Below are 12,851 nucleotides of genomic sequence, written 5' to 3'. Positions count from 1 at the left end.
CTACCCAAACCTGCTATGCAGCTGCTCATTCAAAACCGCATGTCATTCCTCCATGTAAGCCCGAATGCCAAGACGCTGCTGTATCCTCGCCCCTGCTCTTCTGAGCAGTGCTGCATGTTACCTCTCAGAGGCTGGATGTGCTCACCAGGGAAGCCAAGGCTGGCCAACCTAACAATTTGAGTGCTGACTCATGTGCAGGGCAGGATGCACCTCTGCTGAACCTGCTTCTGGGCAAACCCCTGCACCGTCCTCAGAAGGTCACACCTGGAGCTCCTTATGTTGCACCCTGCATGCACACAGCCCAGGGAGGAGACATTCATTTTCTTGGACTGACCTGCTTCTCCTATTGGATTCAGAAAATATTAAATTATTTCTCTACCACATCAACTGCACACCACTGAGAGGAGATTTTGCAGGATGCATACACCCAGAGATGTAAGGTAGGACCATTTGGATGAATGAGTTAAGCTCTGGGAGAGGGAATACCCCCACTTTTCTAGAAAGGCTGTACCTAGAGGAGAAAACTAATTCATCACAGTCACCTTAGTAGTTTTGGAAAGCAAATAAGACAGTGTTTACACTGTTCCCACTGTCCTTCCCAGGCAAAACCAACATCAATTTCCTGCGGGATTGCCTGGTTTAATCTACATGGTTACTAAGGACCCCGGGGGAAAAGTTCATTCTTCTATTTTTGGGGGTCCAGATTAGCAGGTATCAAAGACAAGGAAAAGAAAGCAAAGACTTTCAATCAGGTCTCTGAAAGCCACAATATTCCACTCAGGGCACAAAGCAGGAAGCACAAGCCTAGGATTCTTAAAGAAAACTAGTGCTGTTTCTCCAGTTATTGTTGGGTCATTTAGAATGGCAGCTATATAGGGACACAAATTTGCCCCACAGCCTAGGGCAAGTCCACGGTTTTTGTGAGGCACTATAGAGTCTACCCTAGGGCTCACAGAGAAGTAGAAGCTGGTTGTAAGGCAGCGAGGGCTGGCGCAAGTATTGGGTAGGAAACACATTGTTGAAGGCAGGCAAGCACTGTGCAGGAATCTGGGCAGGGACTTACCACACAGCTTTCCTCTGCCTCCCACTGACTGGTGTGCAGTTGCCAGCTGAGGTTTATTATCTACTAATTGGGCTCCAAGGCTCTGGAGCCTCCTTTGTGCAACTGCCTTGGGGGCCTACAAGCTCCAGCAAAGGGAGTGCAAACCCATCTGTGCATAGAACATGCCCTGTAGACTAAACATGTAACAATAGCAATGGTGCTCACAATACCAGCAGCTACCCTGTTGAATGCTTACTGAATGCCAGCACCTGCACTGAATGCTTTTACATTCTGTGCAGGAACTGCTAGATCTTCCACAAAATCTATGCTCATCTCTTCTCCCCGGCCTTCCCCACAGACAGGGGTAGCTGCATAACTGAGATCTGCCCTGTGGAAAGGGAGCAGAAGTGATATGCACCAGTTCCATTCTTGGCCTAGGAAACCTTCTCTAGGTGTGGCCCTCCAGGCTCCAGGCACAGACTTGGAAGAAGACACCCACACTGACATTGGATGTTATTGAAAGAAGAAAATGAAAGGCCTCTGCTAGCTGGAATAGTCATGTAGAGAGAACTGCTGAACTGTGCAATTATTTTTAAATTATGGGGGTGGGGTGGTGAAATTGGGTGTCAACCTAAATATGTATTTTTCAAAATTCTTTGAAGGATATGTAAAACAAAACAGTTTAAACACTATTTGTCTATAGAACAAAGACTAGACCCCTTAACCAGGTATTCAAACTCATCTAGCCCATGCCCTTTCCTTTACCTTTGTCTGTGACATTCCTCCAGGTCAGTCTCCCACTCTGAGCACATGAGTCTTGACTCTATGGCTCCTAAATCCACTTGTCCTATCCTACCCCTGCTCAAACTTTCATCCCAGCCCAGAACACTTTCCTAACTACTCACTCACCTCTTCACTGAGTTTTACCTCATTCAGGCAGTATGAAAACAGGGCTGCAAATTCTTTCACCCTTCGTCCAAGGAAAAATGGGGACAATGTCATCTCTTCCACTGGCATCTGGGTAGGTAGGTTTGTGACTGCTTCTGATGACCAATGAGAGCAAGGAAGAAATGCATCATGACTTCTGAGGCTGGGTCACAGAAGGCCACGCAGCTCAGCAGACCATACCTCTTGCATGTTTCCTGGAACACTCATCCTTGGAACTGTTAAAAAACAAAGCTCAACTGAGTACATTTTAAAGATATTACTGACTTTGTTCAACAGTCCACGTAGCAGGGTGCATCCAATTTGGCAGATAGAAAGGAGTGTGGAGAAGATGTACAAATGAAAGACTTTTATAAGAAGAAAGAAGCAGGAACAAGAAAGTTATACTAGGTAGAAAAGTAGGTTAATTATTGCAAGGTGACTCCCTTTTTATTCCCCAGTTATGTTACTTTTTTTTTTTTATTGAAGGGTAGTTGACACACAGTATTACATTAGTTTCAGGTGTACAACACAGTGATTCAACATTTATGTACATGATAATTCTAGCTACCTGCTATCACCATACAAAGTTGTTACAATATTTTGACTGCATTCCTTATGCTATACATTACATCCTGGTTACTTATTTATTCTACAATTGGAAGTCTGTATCTGTATTTTTTTTTTTTTGAGAGGGCATCTCTCATATTTATTGATCAAATGGTTGTTAAAAACAATAAAATTCTGTATAGGGGAGTCAATGCTCAATGCGCAATCATTAATCCACCCCAAGCCTAATTTTCATCAGTCTCCAATCTTCTAAAGCATAACGAACAAGTTCTTACATGGAGAACAAATTCTTACATAGTGAATAAGTTACATGGTGAACAGTACAAGGGCAGTCATCACAGAAACTTTCGGTTTTGCTCATGCATTATGAACTATAAAAAATCAGTTCAAATATGAATATTTGTTTGATTTTTATACTTGATTTATATGTGGATACCACATTTCTCTCTTTATTATTATTATTTTTAATAAAATGCTGAAGTGGTAGGTAGATACAAGATAAAGGTAGAAAACATAGTTTAGTGTTGTAAGAGAGCAAATGTAGATGATCAGGTGTGTGCCTGTAGACTATGTGTTAATCCAAGCTAGACAAGGGCAATAAAACATCCACGTATGCAGAAGATTTCTCTCAGAACGGGGGGGTGAGGTTCTAAGCCTCACCTCTGTTGATCCCCAATTTCTCACCTGATGGCCTCCCTGCGACTGTGCCTGTCTTAGGTTGTTCCTCCCTTGAGGAATCTTACCCGTCTCTGGCTAACCAGTCATCTTCCAGGGCCATACAGGGAAATGTTAAGTTGGTTAGTGAGAGAGAAGCCTTATTGTTTGAAAAGGTTAGCTTTTTACTTCTTTGCAGATTTATGCCCTGTGACTTCTATGCCCAGCATTTGTCTTGAGGTATCTTTACCACTTGGAAGAATTATGATACTCAGTAAATTCGATATGAGGCACGAATTCTATTTAAGGGTTGTAATTAGGAAGGAAGAAGAAAAGCTATAGAAGTAGCAGGCGGAAGAAAACATGGGAAGATTGATTATTTCTTTGACATATCTTCTTGTAGAGTAACTTCAGCATGTATAGGTTTTAAACTACTAATTAAATTGTGCACACACATTAACATAATAGGAGTTCAGTTGCATAACCAAAGCAGACCTATAATTACCGGCCATCCCCAGTGAAACCAAGAAAACCAGTTAGGCACCTTAGGCATTTGTGAAAACTTATCTATGATATGGTGGATATTGCCCAACTGAACTTGAACAGTCTGAGAGAAATCAGACAAATTAAAACAACCCATTCCTGGGGAATGTTCACATCCCTTATGTTCTTTTGACAGTAAATAGTCTGTAGTTGTAAGATTTTGGAGTGCTACAATTTGCAGTTCTCCTAATTCTTGGTTGAGTTCCAACAGTTTAGATCCAGTCAAATTTGTTGTTTTACTGTATGCACAGGCCAGCTTAGATATCTCCTTCTTCATTCCCATGGCAAGTCCAGGAACCAGTGGGATGAGTGCATCTACAGCTGTAGCAGCGCGTGGATCTTTGTTGGGGTTTTTTGATGATCATCTTCTGGCATGAGTCTTCCAGAGAGTGCTGATGTTGGAAGTTCTTTTTCATATCATATCTTAGTTCATTTTCGGGGTAGCCCAATTAGGCTTTGATCCTCTGTATAAACACAAACAGACCCTTTGCCTACACTTTTATATGCCCTTTATACCATTGTGTAGAACTCATTGGAGGTCAAGGTGACTCCCTTTTACAGGATGGCTGGGGTGTATCAGGCAAATTACCTAACTAGTGCTGATCAGGCAATTCCTCATTGACTGGTTTACAATTCTATTTCCAGGAGAGCCAAAACAGTAACTGAGTTAAGTCTTAGTTTGGTGGTATAGGGCTTAGCATAAGCAGTTTGGGGCCCTTTGTCTGTTTTTTAACAGAACTCTGAGCCACTGTGTGCAGAGTCTGGAAACCCTGAAACTGTTGTGCTGAAGAGACCACATGTGGGTGCTTCGCTCACAATTCCAACTGAACTCCTGCTTCTAGGCATCCCCACCAGATATGCAAGTGAATTGGTCTTGGATTAGACTCCAAACAGTCCATTGACCAGCTGAGCACCAAGGAGCACCATCAGAACCACATGGAACAGAACGTATCACCCAGCCGAGGTCTGCCCAAATTCCTGAACCATAAAGCCATCAGCTGTAATAAAATAGATGTCATTTTAAGTCACTGTTTGGAGTAACTTGTATGGCAAATACAATGAATATCTTCCTTAAAGACCCAAGGTAGGATCTATATTTTTCAAGAAGCTTCCTCTGACCTTTCTACCCACTTAAATCTCTGAGTAGTCTGATTCTTTGTAATTCTGGCCTCGAACTATTTTTTTTAATAGGGAGTTTCCTCTTCTACCTTGCATGAGTTCCTTTTACATCACTATATCTCTTTGTAACACCACATATAATAATGAATGAATGTGTTAATCAATAAGAATACTATCCATGAAACATGAAGCCTATCTACAAGGTGGAGGGGAAGGGGCTGGGGGAGGTGGTACGCTCTACCTGCTGTTGTCCTTTCTGGGCCCCAGAATCTTGACTGTAGTGGTCAGTAGTGTCTACCCACTCCAGTATTCATGTATTATTAAGTGCTTACTATTTGCCAGGCACTGTTTTAGGCCCTGCTGAAGAGTAGTCAATGAAACAAAGTCCTTCTTTTCATGATGCTTTCATTCTACATGGAGGAAGACAAAAAAAAAAAAAAAAAAAGAAAGAAATTAAATATCATGTATTAGGTTATGAATGCTAAGAAGAAAAAGAAAGCAAAATAAGAAGGTTGTTTCATATAGTATAACCAGAGAGGTCCTCTACCCATTTCACAAAGAAAATAACCTCCAAGACTCAAGTAACCACAGGTCCTCTCTGGTGAGGTGCTATTTGAATAGACACCAGAAGGAAGTGGGAAGAAAGTTTATGTCATGCTTACGCCTGAGAAAAAAGCATCCAATAAAAAGGAGTAGTAGATATAAAGGTACCAAGACAAGGTGTGCTTGATGGGTTGAAGGAGGAAAAGATGTCTAGGGTGACTTGGGCAGACAGAACGAAAGAAGGAGCAGTTGGAAATGCACTCATGATGTGCAGGGTGAAGGTGTGCCGGATGGCCAGAAGGGCCTTGGAGATCAAGGTCAGGACTTGAGATTTTGCTCCAAATTAGATGGGAAGTCATTAGAGATTTTGGAGCAGAGCAGTGGCATGATTTGGCCTTCAGAAAGCTTACTCTTACTATCTATCACCTACACTATGTGGAGCACACACTACAGTGAGGCACCTTTAGAAGCAGTGAGACTAACTTGGAGGTGTTTGCAATACCCAAGTCAGAGACTGAGACTAGAAGGCTGGCAGTGGAGATGATGTGAAGGGGTCATAACATGAATGTGTTCTGAAGGCAGAGCCAACAGGATTGCCTGTCTGATTTAGAAGAATGAGAGAGAAATAGGAGTCAAATATGAGTCCAAAGCCCTCCATACTGAAGAATGGTAGAGTGGAGTTGACCTTTGCTGAAATGAAGAAGAATGTGAAAGAAGTGGGTTTGGGTAAAGAGAATCAAGAACGGGGAATCTCTGCAAAACAGTTCTGGAGGGATTCTTTAGCTCAAGACCTCATGAAAATGACTTGCTGGGGTTGGTTGGATGTGATCTAATATCTGCAAGGACAATGATAGACAAAAGTATACCCCAAAGGGTGATAGATTTTGAAGTGGTACAGAGTAGACACTTTCTCTTTTGATAGTTATTTATTAGTTTTGATGTGAATTAGACATACAAATTTTGGAGTGAAGCTAAAGCAATTTGTAAGGAATTCACTGAAAGAAAAATGTTAATTAAATAATAGTACAAGTATAAATAGTTATGGGGGGGAAATGTCAGATATACACTAGTGGATGGACTTTGGGAAATACTGTTGTACAATTTAATATCCAATTAATTTAAGTATCTTTAAAAGTCAGCCTCTGAGAAGAGTGGCCCTAGTCATTGAGTCTGTTCTGATCCATCCAAATTCTTTTTCATTTACAGCTGGTCAATTGTCTTCTATGATCCCTTTTTTTGTTCACATGGGATTGGCTCAGGGGTGGTGTATCCTATACAAAAAGCCAAAAATAGTATTTGCAGATTATTTTCACATGCGATTGTTCAAAGTTTACTCTAACTGGCATCCTTACAGTCTGACTGATTTCTAGAAGAGAACATGCTTTCTTTCATAAGCCCTGCACAAGCTGGTGCTGCCTCCATGCCTCCGTCCTGGGAGAGCTGAATGATGCAAGCAGCAAGTGGCCCCATCTGGGTCTGCATATGGCCCTGTGACACAGGGATCTGCAGGGCTTCAGCTGCCAGTGTTTGGTGGGAAGAACACCTTCCTGCTCAGGGTGGAAACTGGAAAAAAGTTATGCCATGAACCCCAGAGCATGACCCTGGCTACCCCATCCTTAATACATGTAAGCCCTTTACATTCAATCCACAAAACAGCCCTATAAAGTAGCTACTATTACTCTACCCATTTCACAAAGAAAATAACCTCCAACGCTCAAGTAACCACATGTCCAAAGCCACACAGCTGGTAAGTGACATGACTTATTTTCTGACCCCTAGTTTTTAACCTGTTCAATGGCGACAATAAGCGCTTTGCAGGGTAACTTGATTATGATTGTGTCTCCTTCCAACTTCCCTCACCCTGCACCCAGGACAACATGAGGAAAGTCAAGGATTACTATTTTAGCCAATGACAAGGCTGTAGCTTTGCTGAATGAAGTGTGCAAACTGAGAGGAATTTGGAGAGAGAATCTGTAAGAGAAACCTATCTTTGGAGTGGTTGTGAGAGGAGGCTTGGGGGAGAGAGAAGCTAGGGGTCAGTAACTTGGGGAAGAGGGAGGGATTTATGATGGGGAAGTCTAATTTCATTTTTGTAGAGACTTGGTATAATCTCTTCCTTAAATGTTCGTAGAATTCAACAGAACTCCACTGGGCCTCAAACTTAATTCTTTCGCCTCTGATTTTGATAATGTGTGATACAGCCCCATTTTCTCAAGGCCGCCCTGATACTGGTAAAGCTGTTTCCCTGTCTAGAGGCCAATTACTTAGGCATATTGAGTCTGTGAAATAACCTGCATGTACTTTTGTATATGCATGTGATACTTCAGTAATGCTTATAAAAATATTTCTACTCTGTAAATTTAAAAAAAGTATCTCTGATTCAAACTGACTTAAATGATAAGGAAGGTCACTAACTCACGTAAGAATGCCAAGGCAGGCAGCTCTGAGTTGGGTACCTTGGTGTCCAGAGATTCATTAAGGACCCAGCTCCTTTCTGTGGTCATTCCTGTCCTCAGTGAGGCAGAAGTTCTGGACATTATATTTAGGCACAACCTTGCCCACAGGAAGGGCATATTTTCACCCTGAAGCAAGACCAATTTCCTAGAAGCAATTTCCTGGTAATTTCTTATAAAATTAAACATACACCTACACTATGATCCAGCAATTCCACACCTGAATATTTACTCACAAATAATGAAAACATATATACATACATGCACACATGTACACACACAGAGAAAAGGTACCTAATAATGCTCTAAGCTGCTTACTCATAATATCCGAAACTTGGAAACAGTCATCAGTCTAGAGAAGAGTGTATAAACACACTGTGCTTTTATTTAATCAAATATTGCTAATAAAAATGAATGAATTATCAGTACACACAACAATATGGATGAATCTGAGCATATTATATAGAACGAAATAAGCCAGACACAAAAAGTACTTACCTGCAGTACATGTTGGGAAAAAAAAATCAGGGGTGGAAAGAGAGAGCAGATATAGTAGGTGTTTGCCTCTTCGGGTAGTAAGGTAAAGGGCTGGCCAGGATTGACTGGGAAGGAGCAGGAGGGAACTTTCTAGGGCTATAGTAATGTTCTAAATCATTACAAGTGTTTGAGTTATATAGGTGTATGCATTTGTCAAAACAGCAAATATACACTTAAGTCTTGTGTAGTTCCTTGTGTATAAATTTTACTTAAAAAATGTGAACCAGTTTTGAATTCTAGTTAATGATCTGAATGCTGAAGCACTTAGGGAGAAATGAACTAATGCCTACTTTGAAATGTGTTAAAAGAATTAATAGATGAATAAAAAGACAAATAGATTGCTATGTGATAAAGCAAGTTAATAAAATAATGGCAGAAACAAGGTGGTGTCTGTGTGCATTCTCATTGTGGAATTCTTATTAACTTAGTGTACACTTAAAAAGTGTCATAAAATATTAGAAGGAAAAAGGGTTGTACAAAACAGGTTTCAAGGCCAAATAAATTTGGAAAATACTAGTTTAATGAAATTTAAGAAGACTTCTTTAAGGGAAGATTTATCAGAGCTTGAAATACACTGATAAGAATGCTGAATTTACAAGTGTATGTGTGCATGTGTGATTTCCCTAACTTAGATTTTCCCTCCCATCAAGAACAAAGAGAAAGGGAAATGAGAACCAGGAAGCAGACAACTTCGCGTTCTCCAGTTACTAAAATTTCTCTGCTGTCCAAGGGCCATGGCCCAGTGACTCTCAACCCCTGAGCTGCAGCCCAGTCCTGCTAGCTCGTTCCCCCTCAGTCCTGGGCATATGAAACAAGCTGTTCTAAATCAGAACAGAAACCAGCGGGTCTCTCTGGGAGCTTGGCTGCCTTTCCTGCTCTGACCTCCTTTCAGCAGTAGGAAGATTGCTATCAGTTCTTCATTATTTCTGTCAAATGAAAAAATTTGGATTTGGGTTCCCTTCCTTCCTAAAAAGAAAATGAATTTCCTAGGGCCTGGGCAAATTCATTGTTGTTATTGACTTTAATTGGTGATTAAGCTCTGAACATCTTGAGAAATGAAGCCAGTTTTGATAGCCCAGATCTACCGGAAGCCAAATTGTCACAGTTCTCCACACTCACCATGTGTTAAAGTGACATTTCAGATACCTTCCGTCTAAATTTGGCAACTTTTTGTTGGAATTCACACTTAACTGGTGAATGTTAATAGTATGTGGGGGTTATGTGCGCTGAATGCATTGACATTTTCTCTCCTGAAGGAAGTAGCATATCGCCACCCCCACCCCCAACAACTTTTGCTGTGTTGGGCGCAGTGGGTACAGAGGATTGTGCAACAAGAAGGAACAAGACCTTCTGGCCATCTGTCTTCCTTGCTTCAACTCCCCTGCCCTTCTGCAGTTGCTCCCCTCTGGGCTCAGGAACCCGGAGCCCCAGGGGAAATGTCATTAGGCAGCCACTTGGCCCAGACTGTTCAAAGCGTCCACTATAAGCTGCAGTGGAAGGGAGAGCAATCACTCCAGAGTCTTCTGGTGTCAGCTCATGAGCACAGAAATGTGCCCCAGAATCTGGGGCCAGCGATGCTTCCAAAGCAGACATGTGGCAGCTGCATTATTGGACACAATTCTTTTCTAAGGCATTTGTTTTACATGTTCACCCCAGGAGCCTGTGGAGAAATGGAGGCAGTGAATACCTGCAAATCCATCTGCCTCTGGTATGAAGCCTGCAAGGCTCCTTGAAAAGGTGGTAATATTTTCTGGGAAAAGGTAGTTTGTGTGGTAAACTCACTATATCCCCTCATTTCTTACCCAGGCTGTTAACCTGTCACAACCTACCCCCAAACAGAGGTCAAAAGCCTCCCCTGGCCAATAAGGCTTGTAATGAACACACCTCTCATGAGCCTGGCAATGATTTACTTGTAGCCTCTTGAAACTCAAAGCCAGTGATTTCAGAGAAGCCTTCAAAACAAACACTGATTTTCACAGATCATGCTTTTTCCAAAAAATTTTTTTAATTTCCTACAACATCCTAAAATAATCAGGGAACACTGCTACACATCCCAAAGGGAAAACTGATTATGTGCCTTTCCGTGACCACAGGCTCTTTATTAAAAAAAGAATGCTTTGGCTGAAGCCTTCTCTTCCCTTCCCCTCTCATGCTGATAAATACTATTTGTAGAAAGCAAGCAAACACTACCAGTTCCTCCATGTGACAGCACAGAGCTAGCCAGAAGAACAGACTCCAAGCATAAATAAATAACAGTAGCTGTGCACATTTCTGCTTCATTGCTACCCTAACTCATCATGCAAGATGACTGAGTCATGTTATTTTTAAGTCAGCTGATACTCTAGCAACAATTGAATACATACATGAGATGTCCAGAATGCAAGAGCAAGTGTTCCACAAAAGTAATAATGATGTAAATAGGTTCAAATTACTGATAATACATACATACTCAGAAGTTCAAATAAAGGCTGAGTCGGGGTTTGGTTTCTTAACCAGTCTAGCTCTTCCTGGCCAGGGCCAGTCTTTTCATCTATGCAGACATCTTCTTGGCTGGACAGGATCTCCTTTCCTTCTCTCTCTCTCTCATTTCCTCCCTATATTGATGGTGGCTGTTTACTTAGCACTTAACTTGTACACATGCCTCATCATTGCCCCACATTGCATCACAACATAGGTAAAATCATCCCTATTTTGTAATGAGGAAACTGAGGAAACTGAGACTATGCCAAGGGGCATAAGCAGCTGAGTTGGCACTTGAACCCACCTCTGAGGCCCCAACCCATACCCTTATGGATGTGCCATACTTTCTCTATTTTCTCTTAGAGTTTCTTTTTCCTCCTATGCAATTACTCTCATTCTTCATAAAATAATGGAGCCATTCATTCACTGATCCTTTCAACTATCAAATCTTCATCAAATGCCTAATATTCAAGTTAAACAACAGAAAGTGCTTAGCTCACTTCCCAGAAAGAAGACATTTCCTTTGAACCGGTTATTTTCCTGTCTATCCATTCCCAAGGCTTTTGGTTCCCACAAGCAGGTACCTGTCCAATCTACTATGATCTTCAGAGTCCATTGTTTTCATAGTTGCATAGTTTTCACTCCAAAATGGCATAAAAGTAGATGGTAACACTGATTTTAAGGGTTTCTATTTGAGAAAGTATGAACTAGAGCAGTTTGGTAGGATCAGGATGTCTCTAGGCTACATACTCCAGCAATGATCTAGATGCCTCATATCCTCTCAAGAAGTACCCTGGATTTATATTTGGATATGACTAATTATACCTCTCCAAGCACTACTGGATCTTAGACTCACACTCAGGAGAGAGATGGACAAAGCCCTCATTGTGAAATAAGTGAAGTGTAATACCCTGGTTGAAGTTATTGCAAAAAATAACATGGGTTGGGAAATCTACAAGGTAACAACCTTGCTATTTCCTATTCATGCTGAAAAATGCTTTGGGTTACCAAGTTAAGGTATTAAAACTTATCTTAGTCCAAGACAAAACAACAAATAAACAAACAAACAAAGGCTCATCAGAAAAATGAGAAGTAATTATCTGAACAAATAGAAGATACTCTACACCCTAACTTTGACATAAACAGGCCAAGCATTCTGGACTATAGGTGCCTGACATTTTGACTTAGTGTTCTTTAGTTCCTTATAAGCAACTGTCTTTGTTACTAACCAATGTTCCTGACAATTCTTTCTCAGGCACCAGCTTGGCATATGCCACAGTGCTTTCAGACAACTAGAGCAGTCAAAAGAAAGAGAAAAAAAGTTATTCAGGGGCAGTCCTAGAGTTCGAGCTTTGCTTTAATGCTAGACTACATCCTAGCTCTTTGGTAAGAGAGCATAGGAAAAGGCTCTAGCTCTTGCAGTTAAGAAACCTAGAGAATGACCTCAAAGTTCCCAGTGCATGCTAATTAGAAGATACCTGAATGTGTCCCCTCCATTGTCCAATCCAATGTTCTTCCCTCATGTTCTTCTGAATCTCTTGTGTGTTGAGTTGGAAGTCATTAAAGCAGACTCTAATAGCCATTTTTAATTCTTCACTGTTGGTAGGACACAAATTTGTGCATCCAGCCACTAAGAACATTCTACAGATAACAGCTTATTCATTGTCTCCCAAATTTATTTGACCTTGAAAACTGGGTCACTAAGAAATTTTGGTTTCAGCTTCAATATGTAAACAGCTTGAAACTCATCACTCCCATCCTTACAACCATAAAAACTGGGCAAACTGAAAAATGACTTTCTTGGACCCATTATAGGAGTAGGGTTTCAGATCCAACCCCCCCCCCCAAATATTGAGAGACAGGAACATGCAGAATCACAGATGAGATCTGTTTATACAGAGAAGCTACTAGAGCCATAAGCTAGTAGGGACACTTACATGGTAACTCTGATGAATTGCTGGGGGTGGAGTGTAGACTAGTGTGAGTGAGGAACTCCTGGAGGTTAC

The 12,851-nt window shown here is 41.3% G+C and overlaps 1 protein-coding gene and 1 long non-coding RNA gene across 6 annotated transcripts in view; both read right to left on the bottom strand.

Moving 5' to 3' along the window:
- ASAH2 (N-acylsphingosine amidohydrolase 2) overlaps positions 1 to 432 on the bottom strand; it is a 91,503-nt gene extending 91,071 nt beyond the window's left edge. For 4 of the 5 annotated variants that reach the window (XM_036924023.2, XM_036924028.2, XM_057505869.1 and 1 more), the window contains exon 1: positions 5 to 430. Coding sequence is in view for 1 of the 5 variants with exons in the window: in XM_057505871.1 (XP_057361854.1) it covers positions 5 to 29 (25 nt within the window). In the remaining 4 variants the exon portion in view is untranslated. Of the gene's footprint in view, positions 1 to 4 lie in introns of all 5 variants that reach the window. The other variant, XM_057505871.1, reaches the window with a different exon arrangement.
- A 1,412-nt stretch (positions 433 to 1,844) lies between these two features.
- LOC130684578 (uncharacterized) lies at positions 1,845 to 12,227 on the bottom strand. Its single transcript, XR_008998908.1, has 3 exons — positions 10,831 to 12,227; positions 5,185 to 5,262; positions 1,845 to 2,205 (listed from the first exon to the last, which is right to left on the bottom strand). It is a non-coding gene; the product is annotated as an uncharacterized LOC130684578 (long non-coding RNA).
- Between the last annotated feature and the right edge of the window lie 624 nt (positions 12,228 to 12,851).

The sequence above is a fragment of the Manis pentadactyla genome, chromosome 8, assembly GCF_030020395.1.
Source record: "Manis pentadactyla isolate mManPen7 chromosome 8, mManPen7.hap1, whole genome shotgun sequence".
Lineage (NCBI taxonomy): Eukaryota > Metazoa > Chordata > Mammalia > Pholidota > Manidae > Manis > Manis pentadactyla.
This window is presented reverse-complemented; position numbering and strand designations above follow the sequence as displayed.